This window comes from Chinchilla lanigera, unplaced genomic scaffold (assembly GCF_000276665.1).
Source record: "Chinchilla lanigera isolate Chin_1 unplaced genomic scaffold, ChiLan1.0 scaffold00014, whole genome shotgun sequence".
Taxonomy (NCBI): domain Eukaryota; kingdom Metazoa; phylum Chordata; class Mammalia; order Rodentia; family Chinchillidae; genus Chinchilla; species Chinchilla lanigera.
The window spans coordinates 476,695-495,593 of NW_004955415.1; the positions used below are offsets into that span (position 1 = coordinate 476,695).

Consider the following 18,899-nt stretch of genomic DNA (forward strand, 5'->3'; position numbering starts at 1 on the left):
AGTTTGAGGATATCGCTCATTGTGTCTCAGCAGCAGGAAAGCAAACTACTATACCCACACAAATTCTGAGGTTTTTTTATGGACTCTGTTCTATCCCATTGATCTGTATGTTTATCCTTATGCCAGTACCATACTGTTTTGATTAGTATAGCTGCGTAGGAAGTTTTTTCTCAGAATTATTTTAACTATTTAGGGTCTCCTGAATTTCTATGTGAATTTTAAGATCAGCATATGAATTTCTATAAGAAGCAAGTTAGAAATTCTGTGGGGATTCAATCTCTAGATCAGTGTGGGGAATAGTGCCAATTTAACTGTATGAAATCTTCAATCCATAACATGGAATGTTGCCAGCAATCTTAGAATTTGTGGAGAATTTCTTTGCTTTCTGGTAGGTGTAAAATGACATGACCATCATGTGCTTGATTTCTGGTGTCTGAGAAATGCTTTGGGAAATAGGCAAGGCTGGTACAAAAGACTTCATTTCCTGTCAGTAGGAACCACCCACAAACAGAATTTACTCAAAACAAGCTTACTGAGAAAAGATATTAGTCTATCCAGTATTGAGAATAAAATGATGTAAGTATTACACATAATTTGCTTTTCCTTTTAGAAAAATAAGTCAGTTCTTGGCTCAACTATAGGATGTTCTTAAACTGTAGGATGTTTTGAGCAAGCTCCTTCTAGACTTCTGCATGCTGACATTATAGTATGAAATTCCACCTTCCTGTGCTCCTATTGGCTCTCTATTACTAAATGCTAAAACTTAATCACACCAGGGATTAAACTAAATTGTGTGACTTCATCGGGGAACTTGAAGTTCTCAAATGCACTGACCAGTACTGATTTCTTAAGACCACAGTGAGGCAAAATAGGATTTTTAACCTTCTGACATTCAAAACTTGCCTAAAAGAGATTCCACATGACTTAGTTTGAAGCTATACTCCTCCAAACATACTTTTGTGTGAATTTATAAAGAATATGCAGTGTCTCTGAGCGCACCAGCCAGTGCTCAAGGATCCACCTGCTTTGATGATTTAGAACCAGCCTGTGAAAAGCACACATGAAGAAAGCAAGCAATGATTTGGCCTGAAGCCAGCCGGAAAACTGTGGCATTCCACTGTCTGGGTCAGGGGATAAGACAAATGATCCCATCTGGCCTTAGACCTATCAAGCTCCTTCAGGAATGCAGTGCGTTTGTCACACAATGTAATCTTGTAATCCTCTGCCCATCTGTGACTGGCCTGTCTCTCCAAAAGGAAGGAAGCTTTGCTGCCCCAGGAGGATCCATCTCTCATTGCCCACCGTGGCCATGCCTCATGGCCTGTATGTCTTTATTGCTCCTCGCCAGCTCAGTTGTTCCAGTGCTTTGTCTCTCCAGGTCTTCTGTGTGGGCTGTTGGTGTGTGAACATCTGTCAGTATCTAAGCCTGCTGTGAAGTTGTTCCTCTGCACTCACAGAGCACAATGGGACAAGGAAACACATGAAGAGGAAAAGAAGTTCCAGAATTTCAGAAACATCCTACAGTTGAACCAAGAATTGGCTTATTCTTTTTCTAAAAACAAAGAGAAAGTTATGTATAAAATTTATCAGGGTATTGTTTCATTCTTAACATTGGACAGATTAATAAGTTTTCATCACTAAGCTTGTGTTGAGGAAGTTCCTTATTAGGACCTCTCACAAAATAAAGAAGGCTTTGCTCTTCATTGAGCCCCCCAGATCTGTGGCTAAATCATTAACATAAGCCAAGAGAAGCAAGTGATTCTATTTCCTTTTCTCTCTGTTGCTGAGCTTGCTTTCAGTGACATGTTAGGCACTACTGGAGCAGGTTACAGAATGTGGTGTAACAGCGAGGGTTTTGCCCTGACCACATCGGTAGGATTATGTCCAGTGCTTGTCTGCTGATCAGGTGGTGCTGTAGCAGAGCTAAAGTTTAAGAGAGCCTTGTCCCTTTCCACATGAAATTTAACACTCCAGCAGTGAGAATTCATGCCCCAGCCTGATGTGCCGAGGAAGTTTTGCTTTCTCACTGTGGGTCATCACTGCACATAACTCCACCTATTGTTTAATGTTTGGCTTTTTCTCATAAAGAACTGAGATTTTAAAAATTTCTACTATAATTGGCACTTCCATTTTTACATACTCATAAAATAAGTCTTCAAAATATACTATCATGAAAATTAACCAAAGCAAAAGATGCATTTGATATCCCAGTAACTCTTTCTAAAAGATCATTCTTTGAAAGAAAGGACATGCATTTTTATTATATGTGGTTATTTAAAACTTTAATTTATTAGCATTTTTAATCACTAGCTATCTTATCATAAAGAGGCAGATTGCACTCAAACAGGAGGAAAAAGAAGTACTGTTAAGGATGTGGTCTGTCCCAACCTTCTTCTCTGTACCTCTGCTACACACACCTGCATGTGCACACACACCACATACAATGAGACTGGCTTCTCAGAGTGATTATTTTAAAATTGCAGATGTCAACTAAATATAATTAGTTTCATATAGATAGATGTATATATGTATATTGTATTTCCAGATTAGTAGAATGATATGCTTCATAAAGTAGTTCCTAAAAGTGACAGAAACAGTTAGATGTTTATTTTTTCCTTTCTGCTCTGAGTTGTCATCCAGAACACCTATTTGCTGAGCATTACAGCTAATCACAATTTCCTTCCAGCTGTCTGGGAACACGTGTGGTCTGCAGCCTGGTTTCCAACCCTGGCTAAGATCACTGTCACCTGAGAACTCCTAACTTCCATATTCCCAGTCGCCAGCTCACACCTAATGAGTGAGGATTTGCAAGAGGGGTGAGGAGGGAGAGGGAGGGAGAAGAGGTGGAGGGAGAAGAGAGGGGGGATTTGTCTCCCACCAGTCCCTTAAGCAGAGATTTGGAAATGCTCGGGTTGCACGCCTTGACACACTGAGTGGGAGCTGATGTCTGCCTTGACACAGCCCTTTGGCTAGGGACTCTTGGGCAGTGTACAAGCTGCACAACCTTATCTGGCCATGTGTATTGCTTCAAAAGTTGCCACAGTAGCCCTGGTAGCGGCAGGTACCAGTTTGTAGAGTGGCATCTTCTATACCTCATTATTCTAATTTTTGAAGAACTTCAACTTAAGGAAGTATTTCTTGGATAGAGCTTCATAACCAGTGGCAAAAGAGAGGAAAAGGCTTGAGGATATATTTATAGTGGAATAAAAAAATTGAACATGAAATTGGTGGAAAAGGGATTAGGCCATCAAGTCAACCTCTGGGCATCTTGGGAAACAGAGAGACTAGCAAGACAGAGTATATTATAAGGTAAGGAAAGGAACAAACACAGAAGGTGCTGGGGTACTCACCTGAGCCCAGCCAGAAAGAGGGGAATTGGAGGAGTGAGCCCTGTGGGAGATCAATGAGAAGAGTCCAGGTTCTCCACTCTTCTAGCAGGTGGAACTAGGCCTGCAGCGGCCCAGCCTTGCTCCACAAGAACAACCTTTCTTTCCAGGATTCCCCAAACACCAACCATGACCCGTGGACTAAGTGAAGCACTGCTTCAAGGTCTGATCTGTCCCCAAAATCTCTCACTCAGTTTAGTGATGCCCGAGTCATTACCATAAGGGAGACCTCTCTTCTGTCCAGTGACACATGTGTGCAAATCCAACTTGGAGGTGATAACTTCGTCAGATGAGTTTAATTAACTGTCTGCACCCAAACATCCACAAGTGCACATGACTCGCTGTGACCCTTTTGGGGACTTAGGGGTAGAGAGTGTGTCTTCAGGTGTCCATCTGTCTCTGGTTTGGGGGGAAGGAACCATATACAAGCCAAAAGTTAGGTCCCTGAAATGAGGGTGTAGAGAAATGCTAATTTTCCCACAAAAGAGTCTTTAAAAAAAGCCAAAGCTCCCAGCTGTCCACTCTAGCAAACATTCTGTTCTGCCCACTTTTCTCTAGGCCCAGACGGTGCCCCCCAGTACTCTTGTCTTGCAGCTGCAAATGAAGATATCTCTAATTCATATGAATGATCAAGACTTTCCTCAGCATGGCTACCTATATAAAGCGATTATATTTGAGGGAATCTGTAGTGTCTCCAAGTTCTATGCCGTCATAGTCCTTGGGTCCGGGAACACAGAAGTAAAGTGGCCCCAACCCCCATCTTACAGAAACTTACGTTCTCTCAAGGCAGATATCCCGGACAGAGGTGGATACTTGGGTGAGCACCTTCTCCACATTACTCTACACTATGCCGTTGCCTTGTTGGTCAGAGATTAGCAAACAAACAAAGAAAAAGTGTTAGGACTAAATGCTGTAGTTATTCCCTGCTATAATCATGAAAGCCAATTATTATTAACAGACATTTCTTTTTGTTCTAATATATGTTTAACAGCTTGTTACCCAGGACAAGACGTTGAGTCTAAATGATTTCTTTTATGCACTAATGCCCTAAATATTGCAATACTGACATAGGGAGTATAAACAATGCAGCAAGACAAGGATTGGTGTTATATCTCTGAGAGGGGAAATAATGACACCCAAGATGATTTATTTACTGCATTCATGCAATCACAAATGCCCAGTGAATGCTGATTTCACATTGAGGCCACTGGCATAATGAGTCAGGCATTAAATGCACGAACATTTCTTTAGAACTGCTTAGCTGAAGTTTATCACGATCATTCAGCCATTGCCTAGCAACTTGTAAAGGCTATCAAAGAGCTCTTTGTCCTCAGTCCTGGCAAAAACAGCTCCTCACAGCTCTCCTTATCAGCATTAGAACATTTATCAGAAAAAAATGCCTTCACTGAACCAGAGAGTGCTACAAATTTAAAGCTACCCTCTTCTCATTTTGCCCCTTCCTCCAAGTAGTTCAGGAAGCTATTCCCTTGAAGTAACTTATGTTGAAGTTTTATATTCTTTTTAAACATCCCAGAGAAATTTCTTGAAGATGCTCAAATTTTTATTGCTTTATAATCAATATTTAAAATGTAGACATGAGCTTCTAAAAGTGTATCTTCTCATTAATAAGAAAGGCAGGCATTACCTAGACAGAGTGACTGTTCTAAGTACACATGTTATAAATGTGTTGGACTTCTTGGCTTGAGGAAAGGCCTCTTTGGAGAAGCAAAGATGCCTAAATTGCTCTATCCAGTTGGAAAGTGGTCCAGAATGTCATCTACAGAAGAGGAACTCTACTTATTGTTTCATTCAACAAATACTTAACACCATCCATGTACTAGCCACTATGGAAAGGAAAAAACAGGCTCCATCTCTTTCATAGAACTGCCAGAATTAATCAATTACCTGGAGTGGTTCTGGTGATTAAAGTGTTTTGTCTATCTGATTGGCTTTGGGATCTGCCCAGGGGATTTGGTGGAGCATACTTTAGGGTATATGGGTAAGGTGGGGAGGCATGACCCTGGGCTTTATGTCTGCTCCCTGGCCTTTGACTTTCTGACAGTGTTTTCTGCTTTGCTTCCCAACCACCATGAACTAAGCATCTTTGCTTCCCCCCACCCCTCCGCCAGAACGTTTCTACCTTCGAGCCAGAAACTATGGACTGAATCCTCTGAGACCATAAGCCAAATAAAACTTCTCCTCCTTTAACGTGTGGGTGTCAGGTATCACATCCTAGCAACTCAAAAGCTGACTAATATGGTGCGGTAAGGAACATAAGGATCCCTGAGTGTTTTTTACTATATATCTATAGTTCATCTTCCCTTATACACTAGCTGTCATTGGTTCAGTTGAATGCCTTGTCAAGTTTATTATTTTTCACCTGGGTAACCCAAACAGCCACTTGACTTTCTTTCTTCTAGACTCACCTCCTCAAGCTATCTTCTGCCCTCCTATAAAATACAAACTCAGTCATATGCACTCCTTCTGAAAACTCATGCACTGGGAAGAGGTAAATAATCCCCAGCATGACATTCTGGCTCTTCTGTCTGAAGCCACTGTCTGACTACCCTGCCCACATATCTGACCTGCTCTTACCAGCCCCTGAGTTTCAGTTGTACCTAATCTTTGTGGTTCTGGAAGCAAAGGCACATACTGCTTTGGGCCTCTGTGGTGGTTATGGCATTGTTAACTTTGATGGTCTTTGGGATCAATCCCAGAGGTTGTTGGAGCAAACTTCTGGGTAGATCCGGGTGGATCATGGAGGTTCAGCCTCGGGTCTATATCTAGGCCCTCACTATTTCTTTCTGGCATTGTTCCCCTGTTCTGCTTCTTGGTCACCAAGAACTAAGTGACTTTTCTCTACCTTGCCATTCTACCATAATGTTGCTGAATTAGGAGTTAAATTAAATCTCTCCTCCTTTAAGTTACGGATGTCAGGCACAATGTCTCAGCAAAGAAAAGCTCACTAATTCAGCCTCTGAGGCTGGCACCCACTGTTCCACCAGCCTGGAGCCTTTCTCCTTCCTTTGTAGTCTATCCGTTTTCCTGACCATGACCCCAAACAGAGCTTGTGGTGACTTGACTGGGGCCATTGTCACCCTCTTTGTCTTGGGGTACATTTCACTACATGCAGGACACAGCAGCAGCCTTATACCTAGGTGTGACTTAGAGAAGCACTTATCATGTACTCCTGCCATGCGCCTAATTGCCTGAAATGTCACAATTAGATATTTGCTTCTCAGACTCTTAAAAATATGTGCTGTCTTAAAATATTAGTGTTCTACAGAGAATTTTCCCCTCAGCAGTAATAGATTTATCTTGTCCTTCTGGGACTCAGAGGTCTGAGGGGAGGAGTAGCAGTGGGAGAAGGGACACAGCAGAGGGACGAAGACACCTTCCCTCTTTTCCCTGGATTTGCCTGTCACGAAGACATCCAGCTATGCGATTTCCAGTAGATGAGGTATTAATGTCTGCAATGTGATGGCTGTTTTTACTGATGATAGAGTAAAATAAAAAGGCTTGAAGTTTTAAGAGGGAGTTGATAATAAGATGTCTATAATTTACATTCAAGGGGAAGATTTCTCTTCATTCGTAAAGTGAAAGTTATCTGAAAATAAGGTGGGTTCTGCTGAAATATGCTTATATGATTGGTGATGGAGGGCTGATAGATGACCTGTAGAATTCCCTGTGAGACTGTGGAAAAGAAATGGGGAGTAAATCATGTGGAACAAGCTTATCTTTGCGATGGATCTCCTTGCTACAGTGTGGGGCTTGTTACTTACATGGAAATTACCTTGATAAAGTGATTATGACTGATGGTTATGCTAACCAGGTGGACCAACCTCTTAAGGGAAGAGGAATCAGATTGGAAATAAAGGATCACTTTATTCAGATTGCCAGTCTGATCTGTGACGTACTGTGATTGAGAGTTTGCTAGGCTATACATCAATCATGATAACCTATAATATAAAACGCCAGCATATACTTTGAGCTGAAGTGTACTCCATTCATCTTAGCTGAACTTAAGTGTGATGTGAAGTAGTCATCTGGCAAGTAACTGATAAACTAAATCACCATAAATGGCTAAATCTCATCCCTCCAAAACCCCACTCCACCAAAAAAAAAAAAAGCATCACAAATCAGGACTAAAAAAAAATTTCCAGAATGATTATCAGATTAATGAGATAATTACACAGCTTCCACTCCTTAAACTTCTCATCGAGACTTGCCTGAGTGGCTCCAGACCAACATGCCCAGGAATGTCTAATCTCTGTGAAGCAGGTGTATCCATCCTAGCTGCTATTAAATAGGAGCCCTGGCTTAGAGTCAAAGTTTAGCTTCTGAATTTGATTTGAGATTAGAGCCTATAGCAGGTTACTCTTGTTGCTACTTTCTTTAAATTCACAAAATGAAGTTTAAGGGCACAACTTCCTTTTGCAGTAGAAAACTACTCAGTATGTTTGATGCTTCTGCCTAATATAGGTGTTGGTACAGTGACCAGCCAAGACTGAGTGTGTGGTGTATCATGTTTTGAAGGGACATGATTTGCCCTTTTCTAAAAGACATTTGAAAAGACAGATAATGTATTTGTGAATGTAAGAAAAAAAATCACATAGTAGGCCCCAATTCCATATTTTATTTTATAGGGAACATTTAAACCCTAATTAGCTTTATAAATAGACCTGGTCTCCTTTCTTCAGCCAGCAATCTGAGCTGAAATACAAGTCTGTTGTTGATTCAAGCTGGACACAATGAGGTCTGGGTGCTTTCATGCCTACTTAGCAGCCTATACCATGTGGGAGACTTTCAAAAGGAGAAAAGTGGAACAGTAAGAAAATAAAGGAGGCTTCTGATTCAGCAGAAATGGCTCTGTACCCATTAACAGCATCCACGTTATAATCAGGAACTGCTTCCACATTAAGTATTAACGTTCCAGCCATGGGGGGTTTTCTCTTAATCACTTTGTAAGCAAAAGCTGTCATGCAAACCACGGCCTGCTCCGCATCCTGGATACTGGGTCGCTGTTAGTTCTGGAATTCTGGAGAGTGTGCATGCTTGTTCTTACCGTATTTTTATTTGGTTGAAAGCCAGCAGTCACTGGCTCACTACTAATTATAACTCATTGCCTTTCAATGTGAAGAGTGTTTTTTTGAGTTGTGAAGAATTCTGATTGTCAAAAAAAAAAAAGTCCCCATTGTATTTCACATACAGATTTACAAGAGACTTCCCTTTACCTCAAATAAAACCAGGTTTAAATTTTATTTTTTACAACCTTGATTTTTCTTTATGTTCCTTTAGGCATTTGTTCATTCATGGCTGATTCTAGTTTTTTTGTTTCCAAAATGAGAGTTAAATGCCTATGTACAGTTCCATAAGAATCAATGGTGTGGACAATAGCTATAAATAATGTCAGTTGTATACGTTACTTATCTCTCTGTTCAGTGTAAGATTAAACTTTTAAAGAAGAATTTTGTGACGTATTAGTACATCTTTCTGTTCTGCACAGTGTGTAGTCAAAATATCCTAAGATTGTGTTCATGTCTGTGTTTATGCTCAGGTAGGGTTTTCTGGGTGTAAAATAGTTTAACCACCCCCTGTGCTTTATCACTGTACATTGTGTTCATTTCTCTGTGAGAACAAGGAATAAGAGGAAGGAGGAGATCAATACTATTTTTGATAAATTTTACCTTTAATAGACAGAGCCCTTGGGCCTCCCTATTGCTTCTTCTTATTAAAGAAATAAAATCTATGTAGCAAGGGTGTTTTATTCTTTCTTCATAGCTGCATAGAAAAATAGCTCTAGGTATTATTTTAATGTTAGAATGATATTGTGTGTTGGTGTATATAAGATGATGTCTGGGTTTTAAACCGAATATCATCTCTGCTCATTGTTGCCCATGGTACTCAGTTCTCGTATTGTGAGCTTGGTCCTCATCGATGAGCATCCATGGAAGAGAGCATCTGTGGAAGGCCTCGTGCCACCTTCCCTCAGCCCTGCCTTGTGCGCTTTGTTGCAGGTGTGCACTGTGACAGTGTTTGCGCCGAGGGACGCTGGGGCCCCAACTGCTCCCTGCCCTGCTACTGTAAAAATGGAGCTTCATGCTCCCCTGACGATGGCATCTGTGAATGTGCGCCTGGGTTCCGAGGCACCACGTGCCAGAGAAGTAAGTGTCTCATTAGGCAATAAGTTCCACCTTCCCTTCCGGACACACTATGGACGGAAAGATGATCTCTATTCCACCCCTTAGTTTATAGCAATGTTCTTTTACAACCAAGGTTAGAGGAAGGTGTGATAGGTCACTCATCCTCTGCAGAACTGTCCTTAACAGCACTTCCCCAAGAACTTTACTCTTTTTAACCTTCAGGACTCACCATTTCTTCGCAGTAATACTTTCACTGCCTCGTTGGCACCATCATCAGGACATGATTCTTCCTTAGACCTTGCACATGGTGTTCTAGAAATCCATTGACCTGTAAATATTTTATTAAGCAATTTGGCATTGGCCTTACCTCAATTACCAGAAGTCAACATCAGCCAAACCTCGAGGCAAATCATACATCCTGCTAGCAATCTTAAAGTCAGTGCTATGGGGAAAACAAAATTGCAAAGTTAAAAATGGGGACTGTTGACATTGGTCAATAGAATTCTTGAGTTAGGAAATTACTAAATCTTTTAGTAAATGCAATTTTTAAAAAATACGACTCATTATGAAATATACTACATTAATCTCTTAAATTGCTCCCCTTTTCCACTTAGAGCTTTGTGTAGTCCTACTTAAATCTAAATAAAGTCCTGGGAAGCACCTAAGTCTGTAGCATTTTGCTTATTTACTTTCCAATCACAATTGTCAACCTAGATCATTTTGAAGAGGAAAGATCTAATTTTGACTGTGGATTTATTAATTGTCAAAAATTATTCATAAAGAATAAAGGATGAACAAATAATTTGGGGGTACTTATTTGGAATTACTGGCATTTAGAATTGTAATTCCTTCATTCTTCTATCCACTCAACAAAAGTTCTTTGAGCTCTGGCTTCTGCCCAGCCTTGAGTTAATTACAGGGACCTTAAATTGGAAAATAAAGAGGACTAAGACATCTGCTTGCCCTGGAGGAATTCAGAGTGGCTTTAGTGGCTTCTTTATTAAAGAGTGCCCTTGTTCCTGCAGTCATTCTTGTCTTGGAAAATCTTCCATATCGTTTTTCTTAAAGCTTTTTGTTTTTCCTTCAAAACTTTAATGAGATCTTGATGTAGAAAATGAGATAGATCTATCTCAGAAAGATAATAGTTGATTTCCATTCTATTTTCAGTCTGCTCCCCTGGTTTTTATGGGCATCGCTGCAGCCAGACATGCCCACAGTGTGTTCACAGCAGCGGGCCATGTCACCACATCACAGGCCTGTGCGACTGCTTGCCCGGCTTCACCGGCGCCCTCTGCAATGAAGGTGAGGCTTGTGAGCATTTCAGAGAAATGCAGCCATACTCTCTCTGTTCTTAGACTTCCGGTGGGTGTGTTTTCGCCCGTTAGCTCTTGATGGCTCCTGGTTGAGAGATGTGCAGCTTCTGAAATGACTTTGAGCTTGGGGAGCGCTGGCTTGTGCCAGCAAGACCTCTTTCTCTCTGCGGTGTGCTAGTCTTTGGTTGTATTTGGGAACATCCTCCCATGAAAATTTAATATGAGGAAGAATTTTGACACACTGAGTGAGAAGCCAGGAAGTCAGCTTTCTAAAAATGTGGTGAGGTCTCCTGGTTTATTATCCTTAATGAGCATCCTTAGCTTTGTGGGTTTATAAAAATGAGCCCATGTAGAATGAGGGATGATACTGGACAGAGGCAGCTGCTCAATGGGGAGCTGACCTAGTGACCTTTGAGGTCATTTCCTGTTCTAAGACCAAGGATTCTGTGAGATGGTTTGTGATTGTGACTTACTGACCTATGGTTTATTCACAGTGTGTCCCAGTGGCAGATTTGGGAAAAATTGTGTGGGAATTTGTACTTGCACCAACAATGGCACCTGTAACCCCATTGACAGATCTTGCCAGTGCTACCCAGGTTGGATCGGCAGCGACTGCTCCCAACGTAAGTCTTGTTGCAGAACAACTGAACAATGATTCTTTGTTTTCAAGGGCCTCAGGATAAAGTGTGTTTGTACAGTCGTGAAAGAGATATGACCAGTTACAAATTGCATTGTAGTTGTTAAAATTTCTTTCCTTCTGTTAAGAGTTCTGTGCAGTGATTCTAGAGATAAATCCAAATGTGTTGGAAAAAACCTAACTAACATTTTGTTGACTCACTTTTCAATGATTCACCACCCATTGATTTAAGACAAAAATAAATGTAATTAAAAGTCCACCTCTTCATTGTGCATTTACCTGGAGAGTTAATGCTGAAGGAGTTAAGATGCTGAATTTAAAAGATGTGAGCCTGAGAGACTTGCTTTTATCTCCTGACCACGCTGCCCATCTATCTGCAGTTCACATTGCTCCACTCAGGTGTTTGCTCTGCCTCTGAGTCAGACAGGGTTTGCATCTGAAGAGCTGTGCAGATGACATAAAATTACGCAGGTCACGAAAAGATGACACTGACTATAAGTCATTGGTTTACTTCTGTGAAAGAGGCAGAGTGCGACTTCGCAGCTTTTGACTATGGATAGTCTACGTGCTGTGCAGGGAGAATCTGGATCCAGCCAGTAACATTTTCGTAGAACATTCTCAGTTCTTGTTGCATCCACCTATCAAGCACATAAGAACACAAAGAATGACTACGTACTGATTTTACAGTGTGGTTTATTAACCGTTAATTCAGACTCTGCAGTTATAATCTATCTGTAAGTATTTATTAATGAGTGACATATTTTCTCCTGAAGGTTTTTTCTAAAAGTACAGTTTTGCTTGATCAGTTCAGGCTGTGTCCCATTTGTGAGGAGTAAGGAGACAAAACCCACTGATCTTGGCAGTGTAGCTCTGCAGAGAAGCATCAGTAGATATAATTCTGTGGTGTGTTTCACTGTCTTTTGGGGGCATCATTGCAGAAGTAGCGGCAGTTTGTTAAATCTGCATGTGTTGCGAGGTCTCTGGTTGAGGCCGGCATGTGGACAGGTCAGAGGAGAGATACTAAAACCGAATGGCAGGATTTGAAGAGAAAAAATAAAAGACCCAATACTACTGCCATTACATGATTGATACACTTTGCTCCTTTTAAAAGTACCCTTTGTTTTGGAAGCTGGCCACTTCCTCATTTGGAGAAGGAATGTGCTGGAAGGAACAAAAAAGGGTCCCCACTAGGAATGGAGACAGTAGTGTTGCCTGTCGCGTAATCACTCCAGAGGAAGGTGATTTATTTGGTGAAGGATTTTCCTTCTCACGGAGGAAGACTTCGTTGATTCCCTTATGAACTCTGTGCAGCCATCTTAATACTTCTTGGCTAATTGTCAGCCTGTCTAAAGAGAGAAAAGTCCTTCGTCATGAAAAGAGTAAATTTGAAAATTAAAGGGGTGCATTTAAAGGGGTACATTTGGCAAAATGATTTTTTACAGCCCCTTTTCAACATTTACCTTTGGGAATGTAAACCTTCTGTGATTCTTATGCCAACTCTCTAATCACGACTAGTATACCACAGCAAGGGAGGCCGATACAAGTAGGTTACCTACACGTGCTTCGTTCTTGCCTTCACTACTAAGGTGTTTATCTCTATAGCACTTACCATCATTGCTTTTTCAGTTGGTTAGGGCATTGCCGATCTCCTCACCTAAAACATAAGCAACCCGAGAGTGGTTTAGACTTTGTCTGGTCCTCCACTATCTCCCTGTGACTAGTGCCTAGAACAGTGCTGGGCACACAGGAGGTAGTGTCTGTGCGTCTATTTAAAAATTGAGCTGATTCTTGCTCCATTGCCAAGCTCTGCAGTTGTGAATGAATATGTACGTCAGTAATGATGGTCATTGGTGAGGTCAATTGCTTTGTGGGTTTTAATGTAGAATTTGGGATTTCTGAACTGAATTGTGATCTTCATGTGTGTTGTTAGGTCTAATGTACTCCGCTAACCTCTCTTACGCAAGGGGATGTGTAGGGCTAAGATGGATCTCTCTCTGCCTGGCACTGGCCTCAACACTCTAACACACCTCTCCATGCTTATTGTGGTTTCAGCCTGCCCACCTGCCCACTGGGGCCCCAACTGCATCCACACTTGCAACTGCCACAATGGGGCCTTCTGCAGTGCCTACGATGGAGAATGCAAATGCACTCCTGGCTGGACGGGGCTCTACTGCACTCAGAGTAAGCCTGGGCCTTCGGAGGGTCATTACAGGGTGCATCGAGGAGGAAGCAGCCTCACTCTGCATGCACCGGTTGGGTTCCCCAAAGGTCTCTGGCATGGACTGCTTTGTTTACACGGTGATCTCTCTCTAGCATCCAAACTGCTGTAAGTGGTTAAGACCAGCTTTCTTCCAAGCATTCTGTCTCCAGACTGAACAGGGACCATGAGGTGGGAGCAGGGCTATGTGTGATGGTACATAATTTCTTTCTCTTTGCTCCTTTAACCCAACCCTGTGGATGAAATTCTGTATCATTTCTTCTGATAGCACGTAGGTTAAGATAAGTAATAAAGGTTAGAAAGGTAGTGAAGACAGTAAGGCTCACTGCCTAGCAAGGCAGAGTTAGAGAAGATGCAGTTCAGTGGTTCTCGAGCTTCAGCAGGGTTCGCAGTCACCGGAGAAACCAGTGCAAACAGAATGCTGTTCTCATTCCCAGAGTGTCTGATTTAGGAGATCCAGGCTGAGACCTGTGGATTTGCACTTCTGTCAGCTGGCGGCAATGTCAGCCCAGGCCCATGCTTTGAGAAGCAGAGCTCTAGTTATTTTTCCCACTTTGCATCCCCTATTGTCCCAACCATTTTCTTCCACGAGGCTTTTAGCACAGGATATGATGTGCAAAGCTCTCCACAGCTGAGCATTACTGGGGGAAAATTTTGCCCCTCTTGCTTTTAACTGAATAGATGAGACCAGATAGAGACGTGTATTGTGGTTATTATTAATAATAATATATAATTTAAAATGTTAGCAAAGGGCTGAGAGGAAAGATGGGTCAGAAATTAGGTAATTCTTATTTAACACTAATAAGTGGACATAAATAACAGTCTGAGCAAGACTTTTGGAACTTTCTACAAGGGAGAGTCACTGTTGAACCAAGATTTGAAAGGGAGCATTGGCAAGAAAAGAGATTGTCCCTGGAATATTTTCCAGAGATCATATATCAATAAAAATTTTTAACTACTTAGAGAAGGTACTGCTAAAATACTGTTTATAATTCTAAAATTAGGGCTTGCCTCAAACAGAGGACCTTTTAAATGGACATAACATGGTGTCCCTGTGTTTGTATTATAGTTCTGCCTTCCTGCCATTTGCTAGCATGTTTGTTAGGCACTGTCTGTAAGATGGGAATAGCCCTCCTTGCATTTCTGGGCTGCTATAAAGATTAAATGAGAGAGTGTATGAGAGGAATCTGGCAGAGGGAACGTGCTGAATGAACAGATGAGATTCAGGATGCCTTTACTTGCTGGCATCTGTATCCTGCCTCTGCTTGTGAAAAGTTGGGCTTTCACCGTAAGAAAACAGGAAAATAAAAGGCATGTGTGTTATTTGGGAACAACCATCGAATCAGCCTGCATCCAAGCTTTATTGTGCCGGAGAGCCGTGCAACTCTCTGCAGCGCAGCTGCTAGCCCTTGTAAACCAGCAGAGCTTGTGTGCATCTTTAGCGCAAGGGTCCTCAGGGTTTAAGGCTTGGAAATCATTCAGCAGTGTGAAGACTGCTTGCTTTTTCTCAAAGCACCTGTGAAGCGGAGTTGTTGTTTTTAAGGTAAGCGTTCAGCCACACATCTTTGGTGGTGGTGATATATTACCTAACTTAGTAACAGGTACAGCAGGTAGGTCCAGTAGCAGAGTTGGAGGCATCTTCTACTGTAAGCAAAAGCATACAGATAATTTTAATATAAAATACTCACTTCAGTCTAGGGAATTTGAGTCCAAGATTGTAGTAGTTGAATGAAGGATGAAAGAAAGTACCCCAGAGTTCCCGGGTTTCAAGGGCTGCTTTGTTGGAAGACACAGGCCTTGCCCTTAGGGTAGCAGAGGTGGTTTACACTGACTGGTCTGGAACTCTTTGGCCTTCTGCTTGTGAATTATAACCTTTTTGCAGGGCCTATATTTGGACTTCTAAGAAGCCCTGTGAAAAGCTGAGATACACACTTTTGTCTTTGCTGTCAAATGGCTCGGCATCCTTCAAGTTTAAACACAAATATGTTGCAGCTGGAGCTGTGTTTCTGACTTCTGCTGACCTCCTTGCACAGGATGCCCTCTGGGATTTTACGGCAAGGACTGTGCGCTGACGTGCCAGTGTCAGAACGGAGCTGACTGCGACCACATCTCCGGGCAGTGCACCTGCCGCACGGGCTTCATGGGCAGGCACTGCGAGCAGAGTGAGTATGGGCGCAGCCTGTCCCGCGGAGGTATTTTTTCCCCTTAAAATCAACTCCGCTGGGTTTCTGGAGCTGTTAAGGCAGATTGCCGTGGCTTGTAAGTTGTAGGAGGGGATGGCTGGTTACTTACTAGCACAGAGGAGCTTCCTCCCAGGGACTGCCTCTCTGGAATCCTGCTGCCTGTCTTTGCCTCTAGATACTTCATAGTAATTAACCGCTCAGCACTGGGTGTAGGAGGTGGAAATGCCAGAAGGAAGGCAGAATTCAAGTTTTCCCTTCTGTTCTTTCTGGCTGTCCTTTCTCTTTCTATCTTTCTTCCTTTCTTTTGTTCTTTCTTCCTGGAAGATGGCTACTCAGAAACAGTCCGAATTTCTTCTCGGCAGAGCCCAGGTTTACGCCAGAGAACAGAGCATTAGGTGGGAGGAAGGGGGCCTGGGGTCAGCACTGTTGCTGGTGTGGAACCAAGTCCACGCAAATATTGTCACCCCTTTGACAGCCCTTTCTAGACAGAACTTTTATATTGTTTCCAGATAGCAGCTTCTCATCTTAGTCCTGACCTTCAAACTCACCTTTAAGACTTTTTTCTTAAGTCCTATTCACAGAGAATGTGCTCTGTTGGATTATCCGCGCTTGTTTTTCCATTTCCACTTCCCCGCTACGTATCTGCTCACAGGGTTCGCCTTAAAATGAATGTTTCAAGTGAGCTTGTTTTTGCTTTCCTCTGTGAAGCCGTGCGGGTCTCACTTTCTTATGGTAAAAGCTGTGTGCCGGGGGTATAGCTCAGCGGCACAGCGCCTGCCTGGCGAGCGGAAGGTCGTGAGTTCCATTCCCCGTACCAAAAAAAAAGCTGTGGAGGCAGGAGAAGCTACCAGAGGGTGCACTCTTGGGAAGGGTGCAGCAGAGATCGGAGGCTGCAGGGGCAGGGTAGCCTGCAAGGCGGACCAGCAGAGCAGGACGCTGGCAGTGAGGCACCCCTCCCTGCACCCCACAGCACCGCAGAGCTCCTGGGCAGCCAGGTGGTCTCAGTGCTGTGTGCTAAACCCCAGCCATCGCAACAAGCGTTCCCTCTAGCAAATGCACCAAGAGTGACACACAGGAATTAGCTCAAGACAGATCTCAATATTAGTCTTGTACTGTAGTTTCATTTCATTATAAAACAGGTACTGAATCACATGAGCACATGCACGGCTGTCTTTGTGCATATAAGTGCTAGGATGTGTACACAGGGACACTGATGACCGGTGAAGGTTTTATTAAATAAAAATGCCTTGAGTGCTTTTATGATTACTCTGAATGTCAAATCTGTCGGTATTTTTAAAGATTTTTTTCCAATGTTCATTTGTAAACAGAAACCCCGTGCTGGTCAGAGAACTCTGATGATAATAGCATGCTGCCCCCTGCTGCCCACTTTATGAAAAACACCCAAATTTTGTCCTGAATATTTTTAGATCAATCATACCTATGCTATTCTTTGACATTCATGTGCAACTCCCTTTCATAAGAATCCTACTGTTTTAGCCTCTGACACTTCAACCTGCAAACCCAAAGTTTGAATTATTCTAGGGCAAATGAAATTCTTATCTAGAAAATAAACACCTACCCTCCTCCTCTTTACCCACTCAGCTAATCCCAGTGAGAATGTATCTTTAGGAGGATCCCTGAACTCCTGTACACTATGTATGTTCTTAAGGAAGTAGCTCTAGCTGACACTTTCATCTAGTTCCCTCCTAGTCCACAGTTCTGCCTGCTGAAGTCATGTCAAATTGCTCTTCATGATTGTCCTTACCTGTTGCGTGGGAGTTTATCAAACTCCGTGTACACATCGGTGAAGTGGATGCTCAGCTGGGAATGTGTCAAGAGCTGCCATGTTAAGCCACACTGTCCCTAGACCTGTGTAACCTGGACTGAGAGACCCATTCCGACCCAGAGAATGCTGTGTAGCAGAGGGACACTCCAGGCAGTACAAGTCTGCCTAAACAGGAACCCCCTGGAAGGGCTCATCTCCAAATGTGCAGGGGCATACAGTAAGCAACAGCGTTGCCCAGGTGCCCAAGGCCGGGCAGCGGCATTGACTGAATTTCCCTTTCCAGAGTGCCCCGCAGGAACATATGGCTATGGCTGTCGCCAGATATGTGACTGCCTGAACAACTCCACCTGTGACCACATCACCGGGACCTGTTACTGCAGCCCTGGATGGAAGGGCGCACGATGTGACCAAGGTGAGCATGTTAGGGTACAGTGGCTACTACCTCTTCTTACGTGACTTCCATGTACACGAGTTGTGTGTTTTCATTTATGTTTCCTAGTGTAATCCTCACCACAACTCTGGGTGTTGTAGCTGGTAACTTAGTTGCAGGTGGTCGCCTTAGCGCTGCTGTCCTACAGATAAAGAAACTAACGTTTAGAGAGGTGTAATTTGCCCAGGCTCATGTAGCTATTATGTAAACCATGTCACACCTTTGGTGATAGATTTATTACAAAACTCGTGAACTTCCTATTGGCCTGTCATTTTTTTGCTTTACTGATATGTAATTAACATGCAGCATACATAAAGTATACATTTTGATAAATTCTAAAATGTGCAACTGCTCATGAAGCTATTACCATAATTATGACAATATTCATCCCACTGAGTTTCCTCCCTTCCCCAGCCAGTACTATCTCTTAGCCCCCAGAAATCTCTGATCATAATAGATTTTGTCACAATAGATTAGTTTGTATTTTCTGGAATTCCACCTAAATAGAGTCACACTGTATTCCTTTATGTCTGGTTGTTATGTCTGTTCGCTCCGTCAGCGTAATTACTGTGAAATTGAACTATGTTACTTTAGAAAACAAATTTAGTTCTTTCTGTTGCTAAGAACTATTCCATTTATGGATATGCTATGATTTGGTGACTTACTCAGATGTTGGGGGACATCTGGATTCCCATCTTTGACAGCTACAGATTAAATTGCTGTCAGCAATGGTGTACTTATCCTTGTATGTCAGGTACTCTCATATCTTTGGGGTAATTATCTAGGAGTAGCATGATTGAGTC

General features: G+C 42.4%; 1 protein-coding gene across 2 annotated transcripts in view; it reads left to right on the plus strand.

The window, feature by feature from the left end:
* The window catches only part of Megf10 (multiple EGF-like-domains 10), a 119,516-nt gene that overhangs the window by 83,053 nt on the left and 17,564 nt on the right, over positions 1 to 18,899 (plus strand). For both annotated transcript variants that reach the window (XM_013512378.1, XM_013512379.1), the window contains 6 exons: positions 9,404 to 9,550; positions 10,697 to 10,831; positions 11,337 to 11,465; positions 13,532 to 13,660; positions 15,731 to 15,859; positions 17,950 to 18,078. In XM_013512378.1, the coding sequence (XP_013367832.1) occupies positions 9,404 to 9,550; positions 10,697 to 10,831; positions 11,337 to 11,465; positions 13,532 to 13,660; positions 15,731 to 15,859; positions 17,950 to 18,078 (798 nt within the window). The remainder of the gene's footprint in view (positions 1 to 9,403; positions 9,551 to 10,696; positions 10,832 to 11,336; positions 11,466 to 13,531; positions 13,661 to 15,730; positions 15,860 to 17,949; positions 18,079 to 18,899) is intronic.